Here is a 25,909-nt window from a genome sequence, read left to right as displayed (position 1 = left end):
GCGTCTGTTAGCTGGCAGTATAATGTAGAAACACACATGTGCAAGTCATGTCAATGCCTTGCATTGAATTTGACGAGAAAGGCATACATCGAGGCTGACTATCCCCTGGCCTTCTTGCGCATTTTGTACCAGATCACCGCAAAATTTGGGAAGTGTTAGTTCAGACATCGATTTTATCACGCAGAAAAAACATAACAATTACTAATTGATTATTGATAAAAATGTATACATCTATTTTTTTCTTAATTTTTTTTCTGCCCTGACCGCACGTCACTGAGCTATGGTTTAGCTAAACATTGTGTTGAATGTCGTGTTGCCAGCCACAACTAAAGGTAAGGTATGGCAAGGATGTAATGTGAATTGAAAAGTCGAAATCTCTTTCGCCACTCCGGTCCTAAGACTCCTTCATCTCTCGTAGTGGGAATAGGGCCTTAGTGTAGTAGTGTCCAACTGTTGAGCTCATTTTGCCTCTGGTAACGGAATTAGGCTGAGACTCAGATTTTTCACTTTAAAATGTATTCCAAACAAAAACCATTGATTTTCAAAAAATATCCGGGAACTTGCAGGTGCCCTGGTAAAAATTACTTAGAGACAATGCAACTGTAGGATAAACTATGAAGGATGGCAGTAGATACTGGAAGATGGAGTATAATGTGCATCTTATTGCACCATATTGTAATTGAATGGCCTCTAACCTTGTCACATGACATGAGTTAAATAAAACGAGCATATCTGACCAATAGGGGGCGAGAAGGTAAAGAAATGTCTAGCTGGAAACATGACAGCCATGCTTTTGTTCGTTGCAAGACAAACATAGCGCTAGCGTCATTTGGCTAATTTTGTGCTAACTAGGTAGGTTACTAGCCCACGTTGCGAACACTACCTGTGTTCACATTGTTATAGGATTAGCTTCTCCGGCCAGCACTGTGCTAGTTGGCTAGGCTACTAGCCCAAGTGGCGAACGCTAGTTACTTTACACTTTGTTCTCGGATTAACTGTTTTCTGGAGCCATGGAACCTCATAGGTCAGCCCATGGGGTACCGAGTAAGGCACCGCCCCTGCCCCAGCACACCTTTGGGTGTGAGAGGAACTGGTACCGTCCCAGGCAAGCGACTCCTCCCAGCCGGTGTGGCGGAAGCTAAACGCAGTTGGGACAAATCCAACTTTTTGCCAGCAAGAATGTCAAGGACATGAAGGAGCTGGGCCTCGACAAGCCACCGGTGGTCGACCTGTCACTGGCCAACCACCTCGGTCCCAGTGCCTCGTCATTGACAGGTACTTCTCTCCCTGGTAAGACGTACCGCTTCTCTGCATCTATCTACCAAAAGGTCTACGTGTCTGCTGCATGTTCTGTACGGGCTTTGAACGTTACATCCCTACTACTGGTTTACCAGACCGATTTAATGCTAGAGGTACATAATCTCCTATCGATTGGCAAGCCTAACCCAGATCTGTGGGATTAGATATGTGTCGTCACAGACCTCAACCTCCGAGCCTCCAGGGGTGTCAATCAAGGCTGTGGCCGTGCCATGAGCCTTGCAGTGCCATGATCCTTGCAGTGGTAGGGGAGAGAGCCTTGTGGCTCAACCTGTTTAGCCCGTGGCTCAAATCCTCTGCTGTATCCAGGCATCATCCCAAGGACACGGAGCAAAAATAAAATGGAAAGTAGACTCGCTCCATCGCCACCAGAGGGCGGTCTGGCACCACAGGTGAGCAAGAGTCTACTGACCTGTGGGCTACTCGCCAACAGAGCAGGGAACTGCCGCGCATGCGCAGTCCAGCCCTGGGACTGGTCCACAGTTAGGAAGGGGAACAGACTGCAGTTTGCTCTGATATGGCGTCAAATCCAATTCAAAAGTCAAATGAGCACTAAATGGTGCGCGCAAGCAAGATGAAACATCATTACACGAGCAAACACTGAGTCGAGAGAGAATAAATGTGGTCGCGCAAGCAGAGGACGGGTCCCGCAAGTGCACAGGCCAGTCGAGAGCGTGAATTTAACTTGAGAGCTTGCAAGTGTGACTTTGAGCAGAACATCGTCATAGATCAAAAAAAAAAAATTCTTAAACAATACATATAGAACTGTAAGCAAAGAAACATGATTAAAACGTGTAAAAAAATATTTGAACGCATTAAATTGTCCACCAGCAATTGTCAAGATTTCGCAGTCAATTTCTCAAATTGCTCTCTCTCTCAAGTCTTGGCACCTTTGGGTTTGGGGGGCGGGCTTAAAGCAATGTTCCCTCTAAACTGAGTTCGTGCGCGGGCCTGCAGTAGCCGAGACTGCTGTGCAGCTCTCCGGGACTACCGGGCAGAGCGCAGAAGATCTATCAGCCCACGGAGAGAAGCACAACTTCAATCAACTTTCTAGAGTTTTCCCTGTTAGTTAACACTATCAACGTTTCCCTTTACTGTGGCAATTGTGATCGAATAAACGCGATATTAGCCACTTTCAATGCAACACACTGAAACAACCAACTATGCAAGAGATTTTGTTGTAGGCAGAACACATTGGAAGAGGATTCTATTGCATTGGCATACAAGACTCAGCCCATACTCTACACAGACCGCTGTGGCATAACCAATCAGAGTTGCTGTAGGCCTATATGCCAATAGACCATTGCCCTATATGGCTCTGTGCCATTTACCGTATTTTCTGCACTATAAGGCGCACTTAAAAGCCTTTACATTTCTCAAAAAACAACAGTGCGCCTTATAATCCAGAGCGCCTTATATATGGATCAATTGGTTAATTGGTTGATCCATACTGGTTGTACACGGCGCTCAAGGCGCTCTGTCAAAATGTTTCAGTATGAAAAACCAATAAACAATTTAATAATAATGAAATGTTTCAGTACGACTGGTAAACTACAAAGCCGCACCGCTTGCAGCATTACGGCTACCACACCACTTGTGTGTGTATAAAGACCCCAAAATGGCACCTTTCAAGAGACACGCTTAAGACGCAGAGTTCAAGCTCAAGGCTGTCGGTCACGCAGTAGAATATGGGAATAGAGCAGCAGCGAGAGAATTCAACATTAATGAATCAATGGTACGGAAGTGGAGGAAGCAAGAAGATGACCTGCGCCAAGTAAAGAAGACTAAACAGAGTTTCCGAGGGAACAAAGCGAGATGGCCACAGTTAGAGGACAAACTCGAACAGTGGGTTGTTGAACAGAGAGCAGCAAGTAGAAGCGTCTCTACAGTCACTATTCGAATGAAGGCAACAGCGCTAGCACGGGACATGATCATCGATGAATTTCGAGGCGGTCCTTCTTGGTGCTTTCGTTTTATGAAAAGACGTAATCTCTCCATCCGCACACGAACTACCGTCTCGCAGCAACTGCCAAAAGATTACCAAGAAAAGCTGGTCACTTTCCGCGCATACTGCAAAAAGAAGATCACTGAAAAGAAGATCCGGCCAGAGCACATCACCAACATGGATGAGGTTCCACTCACCTTTGATATTCCCGTGAACCGCACTGTGGAGAAAACGGGGACCAGTACGGTGTCTGTACGCACCACATGGAATGAGAAGTCATCCTTCACTGTAGTTCTCGCCTGCCAGGCTAATGGCCAGAAACTTCCACCCATGGTTATTTTCAAGAGGAAGACCTTGCCAAAAGAAAACTTTCCAGCCGGCGTCGTCATCAAAGCTAGCCCGAAGGGATGGATGGATGAGGAAAAGATGAGTGAGTGGCTGAGAGAAATTTACGTCAAGAGACCGGGTGGCTTTTTCCACACAGCTCCGTCCCTATTGATCTACGACTCCATGCACGCCCATATCACCGATGCTGTCAAAAAACAAGTGAAGCAAACTAATTCGGAGCTTGCCGTCATTCCGGGTGGATTAACTAAAGAACTCCAGCCGCTAGATATTGATGTCAACAGGGCGTTCAAAGCTAGACTGCGAGCTGCGTGGGAGCAGTGGATGACAGAAGGCGAACACACGTTCACCAAGACGGGGAGACAGCGCCGGGCGACTTACGCCACAATCTGCCAATGCCTGGGCTGATATATCAGTCTCAACTGTGGTCCAAGCTTTCACGAAGGCAGGAATAATCTCTGAACTGCCAGGCAACAGCAGCGACACTGACTCGGATAATGACGAGAGGGAGCCGGGCAGGTTGGATGCCATAGTCGCCCAACTGTTCAATTCGGACACTGAAGAAGAAGAATTCGAGGGATTCGTGGACGGGGAATGAACTGAAAAAGTGAGCTTTACGTGTTATACGTAACTGAACAATGTTGAGTTATGCACTAACGTTTGATTTAGGGATATCAGACTGTTTCTTTTACTACGTGTTTACTGAATCAGGGAAAAGTTCCCCTCCACGTTTGGGAGAAGAGTGAGCAAGGCTGGGAGATATTGTTAATATGCACATTAACGTTTGAACAACGTTACCATGGGAGTGAACGGAGTTGTCAGAACGCTTAATAAAGTTTGACTTTATCTGACCGTTTTGTTGACATTCCCTTTAGCACAGCTCCATCTAGGGGATGCATAACGCAACCCCAGTCAAACGTTTGACTGCAGTATCTTCTATTCTATGCGCCTTATAATCCGGTGCGCCCTATATATGAAAACAGTTGTAAAATAGGCCATTCATTGAAGGTGCGCCTTATAATCCGGTGCACCTTATAGTGCGGAAAATACGGTACTTTGAACTGGACTGTGTTTACAGCTGTGGTCATGAGTAGAGTAGATGTGCTTGTTTTTAGATCAAAGCAACAGCATGTAGCCACGTGTGCACATTTCATTCATATCCTTTGCTAGTTAGTTATTAGCCCAGTTATAGATCATTTGTAGTCAGCAATAAGGCGTGATTGCTTCCTACAAGAGCACAACTTGTGTACATTTCTAGACATCTTTGAAAAGCGAGACAGGTAAAGAGCTTTTTTTTGTCTTAAAGGGGCAGTGTTGTATTTTGAGACAGGATTGAATGAGTTAAGTAGCCAATACGTAGAGGGTAGCATAATTTGTCTGATTCTCTGTGATAATGGTATGGGAAAATTTTTGTAAAGTGATTTCTTGCATCAAACAACACAAAAACATTTTCAGTCACCTCCTTGTCTGAAGGACAAGTGGATAAACAGGTTAATGTCAAGACCTGCACGTTTAAAAAAAAGGTATCATGGAATGTAGGTCTACATTGAACACCACACATTGGCTGCTACTGTAGGCTGAATGATAGAACAGCTATTTCCATGTTAAAATGTTATGGGATGCATTATATCAATTGTTTTTGATGTTAGGCCACTCTGGTTGGCCTACATTATGATCAAATAGCCACAGTAGCCTACTTGGCCACTGTTAAAACTGTAACTTAAAGCAGGTACAGCCTCAGCATTCACAGTAAATGCGTGCCGGAAGTTGCACAGAATTTTCACAATGTTCAAGTTTGCACTCAGCAGAACTGAAATTTGCTCAGTGCCTAAAAAAATTAGAGGGAACATTGGCTTAAAGGCAGGTACATGTCTAGAAACCTTAGATTGGTCACTTTCACTGGAGGGATGGACAAACTAACAAATTCCTTCCATTGGCCAGTCCAGTGTTGTGATTGGCTATTACGAGCCTTCTGAAGCGCCTTCTGTTTTGCTAGCTAGCAGGTTTGAGCAGTAAGCGCCGAACATCTTGGGAAACCCAGCAGCTTGATAACCAAATGAATTGGGAAATAAATTCTAATAGTTACTATACCTTGAGTAGAATGGAATCTACTTGCTAAAGTTAGCTATCATATTACTTGTTAGCCAGCAACATTTGTCTGTAAGAAATTAAAGCAGACAGTCAGCACTAGCAAACACCATAAAACAAGTCCTCTAATTGCAGGCAGGAGCAAATATTTTGGTTATTAAGCCCAAGGACACACACAGCACATGGGGGATTTAGAATTGTATGAAGACACAAAGGGGAGAATCTGCTACCTGATAAACCAGCTAAACTCAGGTTAACATGTCAGAATCAGCTTTTTTTGCCAAATACTTTTGCACGTACAGGAATTTGACTGTGAAATGGTGCTGCCACAATAAACAAAATATACAGACAGATGATGAGCAGAATATACAATGAAATATATAGATGCAGAATTTCCACAGATCCACATACACTATGAACGCAATAAGCTACATTACAAATTATGCATTTAAAAGATTGGCAAAGAGCAATGTGCAGTTCTGGGATGATAGCGCAGGGTGAATAGTCTGTGGATGAATAGCACAGAGTGCAAATTCCATGGATGAGAGGATCATCGTGGACCAGGTGGCCGGTTGGTGAGGGCCACGGCGCGGGGGAAGAAACTGTTCAGGTGGCGGGAGGTTTTGGCCTGATCCGTTTGCCAGAGGGGATGGAAGGGGTCGGCGATGATCTTTCCTGCACGCTTCCTTGCCCTGGAGTCGTGCAGGACCTCGATGGAGGGCAGGTGGCAGCCAATGACCCTCTCAGCAGAGCGGACAATCCGTTGCAGTGATGGAGGTGGTGAGGATGGACTCGATGATGGTCATTTAGAACTGAAGCAGTACACACAGCATTCAAAGGAGGAATGAGGACAAAACACCATGCATTCACCAAACATTGCACTGAGGAAAACAGATTTGTTTTATAGTAATTGTCTGATTGGGAACTACCATTGTCTATCATTTACAGAATCTCAAATGATTTCAATTTGGCATTGCAAGTTTTATTGAATATTGTCAGTAATACAGGAGTAAAATCACATAAGGCAGGGTTCCCCAACTGGTGGCCATGTGGGCTGAATTTGTCCCGCGGGTGATTTTATTTGTCCTTCCAAGTTGAGCAACAAAATGTAGTTAAACATTTGTTTTTATATTGCTGGACACCAGCAAATCAGCTCCAAGTGATTTTAATTTTGGAAATCTGTTCCAAAGTATTCCCACGCATAGTAGAGAGATATATGTGATCGTGTAAAGTAGACGCAGGGAGTCAGGAAGCAGGTGCAGATGGTGAGTTTAATAATAACGAACATGGAGAGATACAAAACAAGAGAAGCATCTGGACATGAAAACTGAACCAATACTGCCTGAAGAGTGATGCTAGGGAGTGCTAGATAAAGGGGAAGTAATCAGGGTTGTGATGAAGTCCAGGTGTGCCTCATGATGAGGCGCAGGTGTGCGTAATGAGGGTTGCCAGGTGTGCGTCATGATGGGTTGCCAGGACCGATGGTTTGTAAACCGGCGACGTCGAGTCCCGGAGTGGGGAGTGGGAGTAGACGTGACAGATCGTAAACAAATTCAAGCAAGATTTGAAATGATTATGTTTGAGTCAAATATTCTATCTGTTTGGGCTTCTTGCGGTCAATTTGCAGCCTACAAATTATTTGTAATTATGTTCTGGTCCCAGAAACACATAAATGAGCATACAAGTATGTTTAAGCATACATGACTGTAGGGATTGTGGTGCCATACCTTTAGCTCCCAGGTGCAGCAGAGCTGTCACACTAAAGTTTAAGTTGCAGCAGATGTCTTGACCACACCCTGGCTGTTGTCCAGACAGCGGTAGCGCTGGAAGGTGTCCCAGGCACGGTTTGTGTCCACGTCACCTCCCTCAGAACCAGTGAAGATCTCCAGGTTCTTACAGTGGGGCATCAGCATAATCTATAGAGTGCAGAACAATACAGGATATGGAATTAGATTTAGTACGGAGTCCAAGTCCCAATTTATAATCCTTGTAAAATCCATAGACATAGGTAAAAAGGTAAACAAAAGTAGGGCACTGGAGTTTGAGGAAGGTGGAGCGAAACATATGTGCTGAGTTGTGTAAGGCATAAGATGAGTTGGTGACTCACTGGTCCAAACATGGCGTCCTCTGCCTCGTTGGTGTAGTGGTCCTGCTCAATTAAGTAGAAGCCTGACTCCACCTGGTCAAAGTGTTATCTCTACACACACTGACCTGTCTCCTGAGAACAACTGGAGTGAGAGAAATGAAAAGAAGATGTCAGAAAATGTCAGAGTTCAATTGGAGTTGAAACGTTTTAACATCTTAATGTTGCATTCAAGTTAACAGTCCATTTAAAGACTGCTGTGGCTGTATCAAAAGAGGCAACTATAGATAATCATTTAGCTAAATAAGTGATAACACACGATGTAGGACTGTAGGGCAATTCCATGGCCATAGAGTTTTGCTAACACTCAGATTTTTCAAACAAAAACCAATGCTGTCAAACAAAAACCAATGATGTCAAAGTGAAACAAACCATACAACTCTATGCACAAGGACTACTTTTAACAATTTGCAATCATTGGTTTGTTTAACATACATTTTAAAGGGAAAAATCTGAGTCTCAGCATCACTCCGTTATCGTGGAATTGCCCTGTACCAATCCACTCCACTCGTCAGTCAGCATGGCTCAGTATTGAACAGCCTGCTGTCATTTCATGCCCAACCCACCTCGTGGAGAGCTATCCTATAGGTTTTCACTTCATCCCTTACCTACACTACTCATATTATTTAGCATTAGCTAGGTTTCCATCCATTTTGGTGACAGAATTTCATGCGAATATTCAAAAATATGCATTAAGAAAATATGCACATTTTCCCACCAGTGGTGTGTTTCCATCAAACTGATGACGTAGTGCACACAAAATGTACTTTTTCCGCTTAAGTTCTCATGTACCAAATAAAAATCGAATGTTCAATGCGTTTCCATCGCATTTTCAACTCTTAACGATAATTTTGTCACAAACTGTTGCCTGTGCCTTCTCTGGTCTTGGCAAGTGCACTCTAGCCAACATCTTGCAGATAGGCCTACAGTGCTGGTAGGCTCTGCGGGTAGGTTAGTCTACATTATGAGATTATTATGGATAAGAGTGAGAATATTTTTATTTGTCAAACGGCAGTAAATCATCGATCATCATGTCACCAGAATAAGACCCTCGACATTTGTTCGAAAGGAGCATTAAGCTCATACCGTGCACTTTCACCACCCTGTGAAATCATAATTTATTTAATCTGTAGCCTAATAAACTGCATGGTTTCAAGACCATTTCATTACATTTTACATTTACATTTTAGTCATTTAGCAGACGCTCTTATCCAGAGCGACTTACAGTTAGTGAATACATATTTTTTTATACTGGCCCCCCGTGGGAATCGAACCCACAACCCTGGCGTTGCAAACGCCATGCTCTACCAACTGAGCTACATCCCTGCCGGCCATTCCCTCCCCTACCCTGGACGACGCTAGGCCAATTGTGCGCCGCCCGTGAGTCTCCCGGTCACGGCCGGCTGCGACAGAGCCTGGATTCGAACCAGGATCTCTAGTGGCACAGTTAGCACTGCGATGCAGTGCCTTAGACCACTGCGCCACTCAGGATTTCATCACATGACTCCAAATGTATTTTAATATGATAGTTATTATATAACAATTGCGTATAAAGGCATTTCCACTGCCATTTCTCACGTAACATTTTTCACAGACACAAACATATCCCAGTATAGAAACCTCTTTCTGACCAATAGAAAGAAGCTGGTCATCATCCTCTCTACGTGACAAATGTCCAACGCACAATGTCTTCATACAGCATCAAAGAAATTGGAGGAACTCTCAGTATCACTAATGATTAAGTTACGGGCGTTATTGGTGGATGACATGGTTACCTGCAGGAAGTCCCCAGAGTGCTGTGCATAGAGGAGAGCCAAGTTACCCTACTTGGAACAGAATGGACTCCTGTATCTCCTGTCTCTGTCAGCTGAGCAGAGAACAACTTCACCACCAGATATTAGTGACAGTGGACTTGTAAAAGTTATCATCTTTATTTAAATCAGATTGTATCTCAAAGTATGCTGTTAGCGATTTACAATATTGGCTATTATTTTACCTTCCACTATCATCTGTATGGTCAAAAATCCGGTTAGAGTGTAGTCATGCCATGATTGGTCCAAAAATCAGAAACAATTGCGTTTCAGTAGATTGCTACAGGCTATGTTCATTGGCTAGAATTTCCCCCTGTTAGTAAGCAGTTGCGAGAGCAAAATGAAACATTTGTGTGAGAAAATACTGCTCGCTCAAAGTCACACTCGCAAGCTCTCAAGTTTAATTTGCGCGCACCACGCTAGCCTGCACTCACGGGACCTGTCCTCTGTTCGCTCGACCACATGCGCAATCTAGCGCCCGTTTGACGTTTGAATCGGATTTGACACCATACTCTGAGACCACCCATTTAATGGAATTTTGAAACCAGTAGTGACTGGCGACTGACTCGGCATGCACACTAAAGCAGGAAATCTCCTCTCTACTACTTCCTGATTCCCCAAAAAGGGGGATGGGTTTGCTCCATTCTGGACCTACGGGTCCTCAAAAGCTATCTGACGAAGTTCACATTCTGTATGCTTATGTTCAAGGTGCTGTCTCGCTCTATTCGTCGAGGTGACTGATTCAACTCAGTCGACCTGCCAGAATACTTATTTTCACATAAGCTTCCTGCCAGCACGCAGGAGGTTTCTGAGGTTTGCTTTTCAAGGCACATCCTACGAATACCTCGCTGTCCCATTTGGGCTAGCACTAGCTCCCTGAACGTTCAGCAAGTGTGTAGAGGCAGCTCTCACACCCCTGAGAAACAAGGAGCTGAGAGTCTGCGCCTACATATACGATTACCTGCTTTGTTTCCCATCCCGGGAACAATCGATACGAGACACAACTTCCCTTGTAACCTGCCTCTCCGAGCTAGGGTTCAAGATCAATCAGTAAAAGAGCTGTTTGGTGCCAACACAGAGAATATAATGCCTAGGCGTAATGCTTGATTCGCTCTCTTGTCAGGCAACACTCGGAAGACCGCATCGCGTCGTTCCAATAGTGCGCTCGGTCACGTTCAAGATGTGCCTCCGAGTGCTGCGGTTGATGGTGTCCACCATCTCTGCCTACTGAGGATGAGAGACTTCCTGTGTTGGGTGTTTGCCCAACATTCAATCGCCAGAGAGAGGTGACTTCCGCATGTCTTTCGTCTCTCAGTCATGAGGAAAATGCAAAAAACTGAGTATGGACCTCACAACTCCGCATTGCTCACATAAATTACCTTGAATTGCTGACAGTGCTTCTTTCAATAAAAAACGTTCTACCCTCCCTTCGGAATTGTCACATCTTGATCAGAATGGACAATACGACTGTAGTGGCGTACATCAACCGCCAGGGTGGCACTCGCTTCCTGTGCTTACACAGACTATGCGTCAGGATTATTCTGCTGAGCAGATCACACCTACTGTCCCTACATGCGACTCATGTCCCGGGCATACTGAACGTAGGAGCAGATTAATTCTCCAGAGGGAATCCCCATCAAGGGGACTGGAGAATCCTTCTCTAAGTGGTGAAACAGATCTGGTAGAGATACGGTCAAGCATCTGTAGATCTCTTTGCACCTCAAGAAAACATACACAGCTCGTTGTTCTTCACGCTATCAGGAGACACACCACTGGGAGTGGACGTGCTAGCACACCTTTGGCCAAGGATGTTCCTTCACGCTTTTCCTCCCCTCAGGCTTATCTCTCATCTTGGTAGCCCCTCGATGGCAAGGCAAGCTCTGGATAGCGGAGATCATGCTCCTGCTATACGACAAGCCTTGGCAACTCCTGTTACGAAGGGATCTGCTGACCCAAGTGAACCAAGCCATTTTCCAACCTCACCCGGAAGCCATGGCCCTCTGGATGAGACAGGCTTGCCACTCAGAGTCATACAGACTATCCAGAGTGCTAGGGCCCCTTCTACATGCTCACTGTATGGAAATAAGTGATGCATTTTTAAGAAGTGTTGTGACCAAAAATAGATCATTCCTTACCAATGCTCTGTTATGTTGTTTCATGATGGAGGCATGTTGCATACGTCCAGTTCCCAAGCCTTTAGTCCCGTCATGGGATTTGTCAATTGTGCTTGAGGCTATTACACAGCTGCCTTTTAAGGCGTGGAGATGAAATATCTCTCCTTTAAGACTGCTTTACTGGTCGTCTTTACGTCCACAAAGCCAGTGAATGTTAGTTCACCATTCATGCCTACAGTTTGCCTGGGGCTTTTCCAAGGTTACCTATTTGCCCAACCCTGCCTTTATGCCTAAGGTTAGCAGCAATTATAATTGTCTCGCCTTGGAGCTTGTGACTTTCCACCCGCCGCCTTTTCTTTCTATGTCCAGTATGCGCGTTGCGTTGGATAGGATGAGAGCTTTGCGCAAGAGCGACCAACTCTTTGTGTCCCCGGCATCTCCCTGTAAGGGGAGGCCCCTTTCTCGTCAACAGTTGTCACATTGGATTGTGAAAGCTAATATATTGGCTTATAATAGCAAGGGGTTACAGCCTCCGCAGGGCACAAGGGCTCACCACCAGGGGTATGGCACTGTTCAAGGGCATCTCCTTACAAATGTGTATGGTTGGTTATTCAAGCTACTTAGGATATTCTGGTGAATCCCACTGTAAGATGTCTCACTCGTAATTTAAGAGAACCAGGGTTACTCAAGTAACCGTACGTTTTTGTTTGGAATACAATTAAAAGTGAAAAATCTGAGTCTCAACGTAATTCCATTTCCGTGGAATTGCCCCTCTTACTTTTAGTTTGGCTGTTAATACAACAGTATTCCAACTGGTGGGTTATTGTATAGAGATCCAATAATTCATGTAAGTATGTAATTCTATGGATGATTGTTCTTTCAAGCAGGCGACAGCCTGTCCGTCTGAGCATCGGCAACATGAGGTGGTTGTGTTGTATTAATATGTATCACTGTCTGCCAGTTGTCCTTGTGGTTTCACCATCTCTTTCTCTCTCTCCTTCTCGGTCTCTCTGTCTCCCTCTCTCTCTATTTCACTCTCTCTCTCTTTGCAGGGGCTCCAGGTCCAGTCAAATTCTGACGAGAATGGTCGGAAGCTCGGGGTCACATTCCGAACAGACAGTGAGTCTCTTTCTCTTTCTCTCTCGCTCTCTTGCTCTCTCTCTCTCTCTGTCGACTATTTAACATGGCCTTGCATGAAAACTGCCTGCCCTTTCCATTCCATACTAAAGTTGCCATTTTACCACCCCAAAAGTTGCCAATTCTCAGAGTCTCAGCCCCGACCAAACTTCGCCCAGCCACCCCCCACCAACAAGAAGTTAATATCTCGAGAAGTCAACGTTTTCTCTCCAGTAGCAAATCCTGATTTCCCCAGCAGTCAGCTGCTATTATCCATGACTGTCAGAGGGAACAGCTTTTCTGAAAAGCCCCTCTCTGGTTTAGCATCACAATTGACTGCAGCTCAGAGCCAGGGGGCGTGTGCGATACAGCCCGCTGCTCCTCTTCCTCTACCTGAGAGGACATAGGGATCATAGTCAAAAGAGATGGGGAGAGGGCAGCTCCTTGCATGGCTGCACATTCTTGTCCCCAGGCTTGGCTCAGAGAGAATCTCACCCACTCACCCGTCCTTCAGTCTTCATACATTTACATTTGAGTCATTTAGCAGACGCTCTTATCCAGAGCGACTTACAGTTAAGTGAGTGCATACATTTTCATACTGGCCCCCCGTGGGAATCGAACCCACAACCCTGGCGTTGCAAACGCCATGCTCTACCAACTGAGCTACATCCCTGCCGGCCATTCCTTCCCCTACCCTGGACGACGCTGGCTAATTGTGCGCCGCCCCATGGGTCTCCCGGTCGCGGCCGGCTACGACAGAGTCTGGATTCGAACCAGGATCTCTAGTGGCACAGCTAGCACTGCGATGCAGTGCCTTACACCACTGCGCCACTCGGGAGACTTCATCCAGGGAGCCCTGTTCTGAGCTACCCATCATGCTCTCTGATCCATCCTCTTTCTTCTCTTTAAGTTGGGGTGAGGGTGATTCTCTGTGCGGTAGAAGAGGAAGGGAGTAGTTTTAGGACTCTAAGCACTGCAAACAAGTTTAATTGTGACAATAAGGTTGTTTTGAATGTGAGAAATCACCAATCTCTCCATCTTTAACATACTCTCACTATGATATCTTCTTTCTAATCGTCTCTCCTCTGTTCTCCTCCGCCAGACTGCTCTGTGAACTGGAGTCCATTGGGGAAGCATGCCATCCATGGGGTGAACAATGTGACATTCAGCCACCTCTCCTGTGACAGCCAGGCTGCTGTGGTGGTCCACTGGATGCCCAGCCCTCTAGGTATGCATTACGCATTTAAATTCTTCCATATGATAAAAGAGTCGTTATACAGACTAGAGATCAATGGGCAAATCTAATCCAGTGTCTGTGAGGTTAGATATGAGCAGTCATTCCTAGTGAGTGGAAATCCGTGTCTAGAAGTTAGTGGTTGACCTACTTTTTAAATGTTTCTACCAAGATTGTTTTGGATAGATCATATTACATCTGGGAGACACTATAACATTTGAAAACCTCGGTATGTGTGTGGGGAGACACGTGTGCTTCCTACACCTGGTTGCACACAGGAGTCATTTATGTTTCCCCCAGTAAGCTTACTCTGCTACCCTGACAGTCACAGATCTGCCCCTCAGGGGGAAGGGAGGAGGAAGGGATCCATATCCTACACAACAACCCTGTTATTTGTCTGTGAAGAAATGTGTGTGCGTGCGCACGCACTGTGTGTGTGTTGTCTTAAGTGTCTCTGTTTGCACGCAATATGTGCATGCCTGTGTGTGTGACAGAGAGAGAGAGAGAGAGACTGACAGAAAGGAGGCTTCCTCCTCTTCTGTCTACTGAGGCGTTGCTGAAGCCTTGGCTGATCCTCAGGGCAATGTAGCCTGTTGTTCTCTAGGGGTTCATCTCTAGAACAGGGGCACCACTGCTCAGGTAGAAGGTCAAAGAAAGAAGGGGGAAAATTAAATAAAAGGGCAGAAGAGAAAGAAAGAGAGAGCTGAAGCTACTGACGCCGGGAAAAAAACATGCCTGAAGACAGCCCAACCTGTCTGACAGCTTTTTTCCTTCCAGTTTTTTCTCTCTCCTCTGTGTTTGTCTGTTGACGGTGATGCTGATGATATCTGTGTGGCGGTAGAGGTAGAAGAGGTGAAGGACAGAGAGAAGAGGAGGAGGAGGAGTTACAGCCACCACAAAGAGGAGGCTCTTTCAGCTTCAAAGCGTGCACACACACAAACACACACACACACACACACACACACACAGAGCCTCCTCTCCCCACAGAAGGTAATAGAAGCCACAGGGAATGTGTGTTTTCTGCCTCTGCTGCTGCCTTGGACTGATAAGGCAGAAATGTAATTAACGGGGAGGTGCGCTGGCACACTTTGAAGGGCACGGGAATGCTTCCTTGGCACGCAGACACCCTCCCTCTTGTCCTCTGCATACCTGGGTTCAAATACTATTCAAAATATATTTTAAATGCTTAGCTGTGCTTGCTTGAGCTTGCCTGTTGCTATGAATCAATAGAGAAGTCCTAAAAGTGCAAATCCTGCCTGCCTGGCACTCCAGACAGGCTAAAACAAACACTCAAAGTATTTGAAATATTTAAAATAATATTTGAACCCAGGTGGGGTCCTCTGCCAGGGCACAGCACAGCCTCTCTCTCCTGCCAGCTCATATTATGGTCTCTCATAAAAACGTGTTTGATACTATGCCCTTACCTCAAGCGTGTGTGAGCATGACTAGCTAATGTGTGTGGACTCCTACTAACTTCACAAACAACATCCGCTTCATAATTAGGATATACAGTATCTTAAAAGGTTTCCTCACAATATTTGTACTTTGGTCATGTTTTGGCCTAAATCCCTCCCTTTCCAGTTCTTATTCATTGTTTTGGGCCCCAGTTAATATTGTTTGTTTGTGATTTACGTAAGTTACCCTAGAAATGAAATTACAGTTACTAACGGTAGAGGACATATTGTGACCTTGGGTTCTATCTGACATTTTGGTAAAATAAGTATTCATCTCCCTTGGCGTTTTTCCTATTTTGTTGCATTACAACCTGTAATTTAAATTGATTTTTATTTGGATTTCATGTAATGGACATACACAAAATAGTCCAAATTGGTGATGTGAAATTAAAAAAATTACTTGTTTAAAAAAATTCAAAAGAATACATAACGTAAAAGTGTTGCGTGCATATGTTTTCACCCTCTTTGCTATGAAGCCCCTAAGTAAGATCTGGTGCAACCTTCAGAAGTCACATAATTAGTTAAATAAATTCCACCTGTGTGCAATCTAAGTGTCACATGATCTGTCACATGATCTCAGTATATATACACCTGTTCTGAAAGGCCCCAGAGTCTGCAACACCACCAAGCAAGCGGCACCATGAAGACCAAGGAGCTCTCCAAACAGGTCAGGGACAAAGTTGTGGAGAAGTACAGATCAAGGTTGGGTTATAAAAACATCTGAAACTTTGAACATCCCACAGAGCACCATTAAATCCATTATTAAAACATTGAAAGAATATGGCATCACAACAAACCTGCTACGAGAGGGCCACCCACCAAAATTCACAGACCAGGCAAGGAGGGCATTAATCAGAGAGGCAACAAAGAGACTAAAGATAACCCTGAAGGAGCTGCAAAGCACCACAGCGGAGATTGGAGTATCTGTCAATAGCACCACTTTAAGCCGTACACTCCACAGAGCTGGGCTTTACGGAAGAGTGGCCAGAAAAAAGCCATTGCTTAAAGAAAGAAATAAGCAAACCCGTTTGTTGTTCGCCAAAAGGCATGTGGGAGACTCCCCAAACATATGGAAGAAGGTACTCTGGTCAGATGAGAATAACATTGAGCTCTTTGGCCATCAAGAAAAACGCTGTGTCTGGCGCAAACCCAACACCTCTCATCACCCCGAGAACACCTTCCCCACAGTGAAGCATGGTGGTGGCAGCATCATGCTGTGGGGATGTTTTTAATCGGCAGGGACTGGGAAACTGGTCAGAATTGAAGGAATGATGGATGAGGGAAACCTGTTTCAGTCTTCCAGAGATTTGAGACTGGGACGGAGGTTCACCTTCCAGCAGGACAATGACCCTAAGCATACTGCTAAAGCAACACTTGAGTGGTTTAAGGGGAAACATTGAAATGTCTTGGAATTGTTTAGTCAAAGCCCAGACCTCAATCCAATTGAGAATCTGTGGTATGACTTAAAGATTGCTGTACACCAGCGGAACCCATCCAACTTGAAGGAGCTGGAGCAGTTTTGCCTTGGAGAATAGACAAAAATCCCAGTGGCTAGATGTGCCAAGCTTATAGAGACATACCCCAAGAGACTTGCAGATGTAATTGCATTTGCGGGGGGGGGGGGTGAATAGTTACGCACGCTAAAGTTTTCAGTTTTTTTGTGTTATTTCTTGTTTGTTTCACCCCAAAACATATTTTGCATCTTCAAAGTGCAAAATAATTCCATGTTGTAAGGCAAAAAAATAGGAAAAATGCCAAGGGGGGGTGAATACTTTCGCAAGCCACTGTATAGGTGAATTTGTCCCAATACTTTTTGTCCCCTACTGTTGGGGGGACTATGTACAAAAAATGTCTAAACGGTTCACCCAATATGGATGAAAATGCGCTCAATTTAAAGCTGACAGTCTGCACTTTAACCTCATAGTCATTTTATCATTTCAAATCCAAAGTGCTGGAGCACAGAGCCAAAACAAACAAAAAATTGTCACTGTCCCAATACTTTTGGAGCTCTTTGTATGTCAGATTTGTAAAAATAAATTGTTTACCTTATTTACATAAGTATTCAGACCCTTTGCTATGAGACTTGAAATTGAGCTCTGGAGCATCCTGTTTCCACTGATCATCCTTGATGTTTCTACAACTTGATTGGAGTCCACCTGTGGTAAATTCAATTGATTGGACATGATTTGGAAAGGCACACACCTGTCTATATAAGGTCCCACAGTTGACACTGCATGTCAGAGCAAATACCAAGCCATCAGGTCGAAGGAATTGTCCGTAGAGCTCCGAGGCAGGATTGTGTCAAGGCACAGATCTGGGAAAGGGTACCAAAACATTTCTGCAGCATTGAAGGTCCCCAAGAACACAGTGGCCTCCTTCATTCTTAAATGGAAGAAGTTTGGAACCACCAACACTCTTCCTAGAGCTGGCTGCCCGGCCAAACTGAGCAATCGGGGGAGAAGGGCCTTGATCAGGGAGGTGACCAAGAACCCGATGGTCACTATGACAGAGCTTCAGAGTTCCTCTGGAGATGGGAGAAACTTCCAGAAGGACAACGATCTCTGCAGCACTCCATCAATCAGGCCTTTATGGTAGAGTGGCCAGACGGAAGCCACTCCTCAGTAAATTGCACATGACAGCCCGCTTGGAGTTTGCCAAAAGGCACCTAAAGGACTCTCAGACCATGGGAAACAAGATTCTCTGTTCTGATGAAACCAAGATTGAACTCTTTGGCTTGAATGCCAAGCGTCACGTCTGGAGGAATCCTCGCACCATCCCTACGGTGAAGCATGGTGGTGGCAGCATCATGCTGTGGGGATGTTTTTCAGCGGCAGGGACTGGGAGACTAGTCAGGATCGAGGGAAAGATGAACGGAGCAAAGTATAGCACAACGACCCTAAGCACACAGCCAAGACAACGCAGAAGTGGCTTTGGGACAAGTCTCTGAATGTCCTTGAGTGGCCCAGCCAGAGCACGGACTTGAACCCGATCTAAAATCTCTAGAGAGACCTGAAAATAGCTGTGCAGTGACGCTCCCCATCCAACCTGACAGAGCTTGAGAGGATCTGCAGAGAAGAATGGGAGAAACTCCCCAAATACACGTGTGCCAGGCTTGTAGCGTCATACACAAGAAGACTCGAGGCTGTAATTGCTGCCAAAGGTGCTTTAACAAAGTACTGAGTAAAGGGTCTGAATGTGATATTTCAGTTTTTCTAAATGTCTAAAAAACTGTTTTTGCTTTGACATTGAGGTATTGTTTGTAGATTGATGAGGGGAATAAATAAAAAAAATCAATTTTAGAATAAGGCTGTAATGTAACCAAATGTGGAAAAAGTCAAGGGGTCTGAATACTCTCTGAATGCACTGTAGATGTAGGCTGTACACTACTTTGACCCTGTTCTTGCCTAGTGATATATAGGCCTACATAGGCTACTGTAAAATGCATTTGAGGTTTTCTTGGAATAGAAACACCATAATATTAATCAAATTAATTAAGCTAAAATATCAGAAATTCATTTTAAGGAATAAAGGCCAGGATCATCTTATTTTCATAATCAAAGAGAATATCTTACATAATCTCAAACTGCAGCGGTCAAATGATGTGTGCAAAGAAGCAAGCACCAAGAGAGAAAAACACGTGTGAAAGCTTAATTACATAAAGAATATTAGTGGTACTATAGCCATAATATCACAAGAGAATGGAGAATGGAACAAGAATTGAATGAGTCACATTTGAATTGAAACGACCGAATGTCGGCCTTTAACCATCCAAATATTTTATACAATATTCTGCCCTTATTTCTATTTTTGAAGGACTTGTATTAACGGATGTTTTAGGTACAGTAGGCTATAGGCCTACATAGGCAACTGTAAAATGCATTTTGTTATAGAAACATACAAAATTCATTAATATTATAGAAACACCATAATATTCATCAATTCAATTGACCCCACTGGTGGTTTGAACGAGCATTAACGGCAAGCACGTAAAGCACTGGACCATACCACAGCATACCGCACACTATACTGCTGTATGACTCAACTTTTAATCGAGGACCTTCTGTTTATGATATGTGGGGGATAGTGTCATGGGGGTGGTAGTGTTTGTGGTGATGTTATGCTGTAATCTGACATGGGTGCATTTTTGTCAGCGATTGAATGAGTAATGTTGTTTCTATTCAGGTATTGAACGTGTGTATTGTCTGTGTGTGTCATTCTGTCCAGGTATTGAGCATGTGAAGGGCTTCAGAGTATACCTGGAGGATAAGAACCCAGAGAGGAAACAGTGTCAACACGTGATCCTCAAAGACCCACGACAGCTCAACTTCTCCTACAAGAATGTGGTAAGTCTGACCAAAGACACAGCTAACAGGTTTTTTTTCTTCCATGCACCTGGAGGTAAGGTGTGAGAACTAGCTTAGTTTCCTGTCAGATTTCTCTGAAATATAAAATGCACAATAAGACAAGCTCAAGTCTTACCAGGTTATGTGTTTGGGTGCTGTAGCCCTTCAAAGACTTGATGACCGAAACACATCTATTGTGACTGCTGATAATAAATCAAAGTAATATGAAGAAAAAAAATGGCTGACTTTTCCCCTGAAGTATGCCTTGTTATTCCCTGACAGAAGATGAGCTCACAGGCCTTCCCTGGCCTGGCTTTCGAGACAGACTACATGGTCCGCATTGTTCCCTTCCCCACCTTCATGAACGACAGCTTCTTCCCCCCATCCTTCCTGCGTACAAACTGTAAGTGGAATGTAGCTCAAACTGCAGGCCCTAGTTGTAGGCTATAACTAGAGCCCAGAGTTAAGTCACTACCACCAACTTTAAGTGGAATATCAATAAAGCCAGGACTAGGGACAGGAGTTTTTCTTGATCTGATCGGGAGGAAAACTCTTGGCCCTATTGATAACGTTGTAGCTAACAGTAATTGTAATAGTAGTGTAACTGTTGTTGAAGACACCTGTTATAACCTGTTGTCTTTCTTGTTTGTTTTCAGCCTGTGAAGTTCTACTGGGCCCAGACAACCTGGTCTGCAAACCATGTAAGTTATCAAGTTTCCCATATCTGTGTAGTAATGCTGTAGTTACTCTAGTAACAACATTGTGTTAACATGTAATATATTGTGTAACAGTAATATTATATCCTAATTGTTTTGTAATTGCATAGTAATGGAGTTGAGTGAAAGCTACTGTTTATTGAAATACTGTTATGAAATAATTTTGTGAAAAATAATGATTATGGATGAAACCACCAGAAACCCTATAAATGCCCATTTGCTCATATACATGGTTTAATGTCTGTCCTGTCCTGTCCTGTCTGTCTTGTCTGTCTTGTCTGTCTGGACCAGTCTGGAAGCCCAAGACTCTCAACATCTCCCAGCTGGGCTCCAACCTCCATGTTGTCTTCGACCACGCCCCCTCAACTTTCGGCTTCGCCATCTACTACCTGTATTACAAGCTACGACAGGAGGGACCCTTCAGGCTTAAACGCTGCAAACCAGTAAGAGAAGGATTACATTATGTGATGGCCACATAGTTTTTACTGGTAAGGCGTCGCAAAGGGTGCTGATCTGCCCCAATGTCCATATAGTCTCATTCATTATTATCTTAAAGGTAAAATCCGAGCTAAGCATTCCTACCTACTCTGATAATTATATTTTTTATGGACCCTGAGCTGCTTCTAATGAGTTTCCCAGACATTGAGGAGGATATAGTACGGTTATGGTATGTTGACGTGTCTTGGCCTCGGCCCCATTCTACCGGGCCCCTACCGGCTGGGCCTCTCTCTGACATCCTATGACCGCCTGGGACACATCCATGGACTATCCTACTTTGACTCAGTCAGTCAGTGACAGTCAGAAGCACTCTGAGGTAGACCAGGGTTTACATACTATTTGAAATCCTTTCAAATACTTTACCTGTGCTTGGTTAAGTTTACCTGTTGAAATCGAACCATTAGAAAAGTCCCAAAGGTGCAAACCCTGTCCATCTGACAGGCTAAAGCAAAAGCAAATCATATTTGAAAGGATGTGTTTGAACCCAAGTCTGGTCAGACCCACTCTGAGTTCCTGAAGATTTTCCCAGCAGAACATAACTTCATTATTCAGGGCTGGAGGAGAGAAGAGTCTCTCTCTCTCATATGTTGCCAGAACAGACAGCACTTTGTATCAGGATGCATAGTTTTAGCTGTGGAGAGAAAGAGTAAAGCATATCATCTCCCCTGTTCCTCCTATAGTCAGTCAAGTCTTCTAGCTGGCCTGCGCTACTCGTTCTGTCTTTGAACAATGATAAAAGCCCCCCTAGCTAGCTCTAGATCTCATTCAGATACTCTCTTCTCACATACTGTGTTTAGAAACGGGACCTGCTTAGGTCATCAACAATGTGATTGGTTAAGAGGTGAAAAAAGAAACTATTATGATGTCAGTATTCCAAACCCTCAGTCAGAAATGCATGAGACTCCTCAGCTCTGGGCATTGTATCACTACAGAAACAGCATGATAATAATGCACTCTTCTACTCTATTTTTGCAAAGGAGTTTAATCTGCCCATAACAACATGCGTTCTTCAAGATGTGATACCAGGAACCTATGCGATTGAGGTAAAGATTGATTCTCATGACTCTGGCTAAAAGTAGTAGACTATAGGAAATAATAAGGTGCTATTGTGGACGCACCACTGATATAAACCATGAAGAAACCCAAATAAGCCATCTCTGCTGACTCATATTTCCTTCCATACGTCTTTTGTCCTTCAGCTGAGAGATGACACCAACATTACCAGAAGACAGGCCCAGTACCACGTAAGCCAAGGTGAGCTGAGCTGCCTGCTACTAGCTAACATCACAGTCTTGCCTCTGGACTGACACCCTCTTACTAAACTCACATTACATTACATAAGCCTGGATGACTGGGGAGTTGCCCAAGTCTTCTAGGTGTTTATGTTCACTTTGATGAGTAAAAGCAAATTGACACTTCTTTGGAAATGTATTTGCTTGTTTGTACATGTCTTTCTGTCTGTTGTCCGTGTCAGTCCACTCCCCGTGGGCAGGTCCTATCAGAGCCATGGCCATCACTGTCCCTCTAGTCATCATGTCTGCCTTCGCTACACTCTTCACTGTAATGTGCCGGAAGAAACAACAAGGTACTTTTCTTTATTCATAATAATAAAACGTTTTACATTCAGGGCTCTATTTTCGGCTGGCATTAAGCCAGTGCAATTGTCAAATGCAATTTTGACCTGTTAAAGCTGGCACTCTTCTATTTTCAACCCCTAGCACCACGATTGGTAATTTACCAGTCTTATATGAGCTTGCTTGCGCTGAGGTGGGATGGGTGGCAATGTCTGAGGTGTGTCCTTAAAAACATGCGCCAAAGTGCCAATTTCAGTATACGCTGGTGAGGATATTTAAGACCAACCAAAAGCTGGTCTTAGCGGTAACGTGGTTGGTTATGGTGTGGATTTTGACAGTGGAAGCGCAGCCTATCCAGCCGTGACGTACAATGCCCATATGCACATGGAACAAGAGAGATGTGCTTTTTGTGCACATAAACATTGTATTTAGAAACATAAAAAACAAATGTTTTTTTCCCATTTTGTTTTATTTGATTATAAACCAAGCATAGCCTCCCCTCCTCTCAATGAAGTCAGTTTTTTTTGTCATGCCCACTGCATTCGCCAAGTAGTCAAGACTATCGATAAAGCGTTTGGCTCGTGAGACTGCTTTGAAATAATTCTTAATCACCAAAGCTGTATTAAAAGATCAAGTTTGGCAGCAGCAAAACAGTGAGTGGACATCCCCTTTTTATCTATGTAGGCTATTGCATTATTTTAGCCAGCTCGTTATTATTTTTGGATGTGCATAGAAAACCCTCCATGTAGGGTATATGCCCATCATGGAACGAGAAATTAGATAATCCGGTGACACTAGTATTTAGAAACATTTAACTTATTTTCCTATAACAATTGCTTGTTTTCCATTTTGTTTCATTAAAACAGCCCTTTGTAGGCTAGTAGGCTACTAGAACGAAAGCTGGATCAACAGCAATCCGTCAGGTGTTCTTCTTATCCTGGACATGGATTAGCCAAGTAGCCTATCCATAAAAGTTTTTAAAATTGTCTACTTGTGAGGCTTTTGACAACATGCTTTTGCATTATTCACAATTCACATAGGCCTACTTGCAGTGCATACTCCAATTCGGCTTGGATCCATCCCATTTCCAAAGAGCGCCTCCTGTTCCATTACCAAAGATGTGCTCCTTCAAACATAGGCTATAAAAAAATGTCAAAGTCAAAGTCCTATAATATCAATTGTAGGCCTAGGCTACAGTATATCTTGCCTATTGAGAACGTTACGTGCCTCACACATACAATAGAATTTACAGGAGCCTAGTATTTTTATTTGAGGAGATGCCTAAAGGTCTACACTCGTTGAAGCCAATTAGCCAATTACAACAATATTGACTGTCAACACTCCAAAGATATTGAGCAAACACTAGATGTTATTTTTTTTACTATTGCTATCACTCATTACTGTAGCCTATGCTTTTTAATAAACTTTAGCAGCCTATCAGTCCACAATGGACTAGGATGAGAATATTTCGTGCCCCCAGCCGAATTGGAGTTGATGACAACGCAAAGACCATCAATAACCTACCGAACTTGAGACAAATGCATGCAGTATTAAGCCATGAAATGCCTTAATTGGCCAAGCCCTCGTCACACCTACAACTTGTTTATTCATCAAAACCCATCCCTTTCACACCACAGTCAGCTATTGTGCTCATAATAACGGCTGTTAAAATAGCAAAAATATTTCTGACACACCCCTGGACCTATAGCGCTACCACCAGCACTTAGATTTACCACCGAGTGGCGCAGTGGTCTAAGGCACTGCATCGCAGTGCTAGCTGTGCCACTAGAGATCCTGGTTCGAATCCAGGCTCTGTCGTAGCCGGCCGCGACCGGGAGACCCATGGGGCGGCGCACAATTGACCCTGCGTCTTCCAGGGTAGGGGAGGGAATGGCCGGCAGGGATGTAGCTCAGTTCGTAGAGCATGGCGTTTGCAACGGGGGGCCAGTATGAAATAAATAAAAAATAATGTATGCACTCACTAACTGTAAGTCGCTCTGGATAAGAGCGTCTGCTAAATGACTAAAATGTAAATGTAAACGTTTGTTAAAAAAGAGCCCCTCAGTCTACATTCTGTCTATTTACGGAATCTACCTTTAAAAAAAATCAATATTCCAACATTTACAAATATTAGTAGACGTTTAGTAGAATAGGCCAATGCATTTCCCTTCATCTTTCTTTATTGTATTCATATTGTATTAATACTGTATATTGTGTTGTACCTATCGATCTGTGCAGAGAATATCTACTCCCATCTGGATGAGGAGAGCTCTGAGTCATCGTCACACACCACAGCTCTGAATGCAGACAGACCCTGGCCCCGGACTAAGGTGTTTGTCTGCTACTCCTCTAAGGACTGCCTCAAACACCTCACAGTCATACAGAGCTTTGCCTTCTTCCTCCAGGACTTCTGTGGTTGTGAGGTAGGAACTAACCTTCCAAAATAATGCTCCTTCAAGCACAAAACCTTTTTAGCTAGGTTATAGCTCCTCAGCTTAGCTCTATTAAGGGTTGGCTCAGGCCAGAGAATTGAATGTGATGGAGGTTGGGGTTGGGAATGGAAATCAGGAGTGTGTGTTTTGTGCCACCTGCTGGTTGATCCCATGAAGTGTGTGACTTCATAGTTGTTGAATTAGTAGTAGTAGCAGCATATATTTGATAGGAATGGCTCAGTAACAGTCTCGTCCACCAGCCTGATCTGATGAGTTTAGCTCAGTACATGCTCAAAAATAGTATTACTATTCTGTATTATATTATATTAACCCATAATAGTAACAATGATGACTATATACAATCGGAATCTGAGTACGTCTGTATGTGGTTGTGTTAGCACTGGCGGTGATATTATAGTTTAACCCCTCCCCATTCCATCCCCCTGTTCCTATTTTATATCCCAGGTGACTCTGGACCTGTGGGAGCACCTGCAGATCTGTAAGGAGGGGCAGATGACCTGGCTGAGCCGGCAGATTGATGAGGCTCACTACATCATCACTGTCTGCTCCAAGGGCCTCAAGTACTATATAGAGAAGAAGAGCCGCAGGGGGAAATCACCAGCCAGAACTAGTGGAGGTGATTGATAGGTTTATTTTTGACTGATTGTTTGATTGATTATATTTATTTGACAATTGAAAACCAAAAGTGTCCAAAACATTGTCAGACCTCTACTGCGTTAACAACGGCAGTTACAACGGGTGTCCTTTTGGTTATGTTA

The 25,909-nt window shown here is 44.1% G+C and overlaps 1 protein-coding gene across 2 annotated transcripts in view; it reads left to right on the top strand.

Annotated features, from left to right (window-relative positions):
* The window catches only part of LOC311133719 (interleukin-17 receptor D-like), a 66,795-nt gene that overhangs the window by 36,389 nt on the left and 4,497 nt on the right, over positions 1 to 25,909 (top strand). For both annotated transcript variants that reach the window (XM_084167259.1, XM_084167258.1), the window contains exons 2-12: positions 12,816 to 12,882; positions 13,982 to 14,107; positions 19,792 to 19,910; positions 20,193 to 20,313; positions 20,567 to 20,611; positions 20,918 to 21,069; positions 22,102 to 22,167; positions 22,324 to 22,378; positions 22,599 to 22,709; positions 24,937 to 25,121; positions 25,596 to 25,767. In XM_084167259.1, the coding sequence (XP_084023385.1) occupies positions 12,816 to 12,882; positions 13,982 to 14,107; positions 19,792 to 19,910; positions 20,193 to 20,313; positions 20,567 to 20,611; positions 20,918 to 21,069; positions 22,102 to 22,167; positions 22,324 to 22,378; positions 22,599 to 22,709; positions 24,937 to 25,121; positions 25,596 to 25,767 (1,219 nt within the window). The remainder of the gene's footprint in view (positions 1 to 12,815; positions 12,883 to 13,981; positions 14,108 to 19,791; positions 19,911 to 20,192; positions 20,314 to 20,566; positions 20,612 to 20,917; positions 21,070 to 22,101; positions 22,168 to 22,323; positions 22,379 to 22,598; positions 22,710 to 24,936; positions 25,122 to 25,595; positions 25,768 to 25,909) is intronic.

The sequence above is a fragment of the Coregonus lavaretus genome, assembly GCF_964263955.1.
Source record: "Coregonus lavaretus genome assembly, chromosome: 8".
Lineage (NCBI taxonomy): Eukaryota > Metazoa > Chordata > Actinopteri > Salmoniformes > Salmonidae > Coregonus > Coregonus lavaretus.
This window is presented reverse-complemented; position numbering and strand designations above follow the sequence as displayed.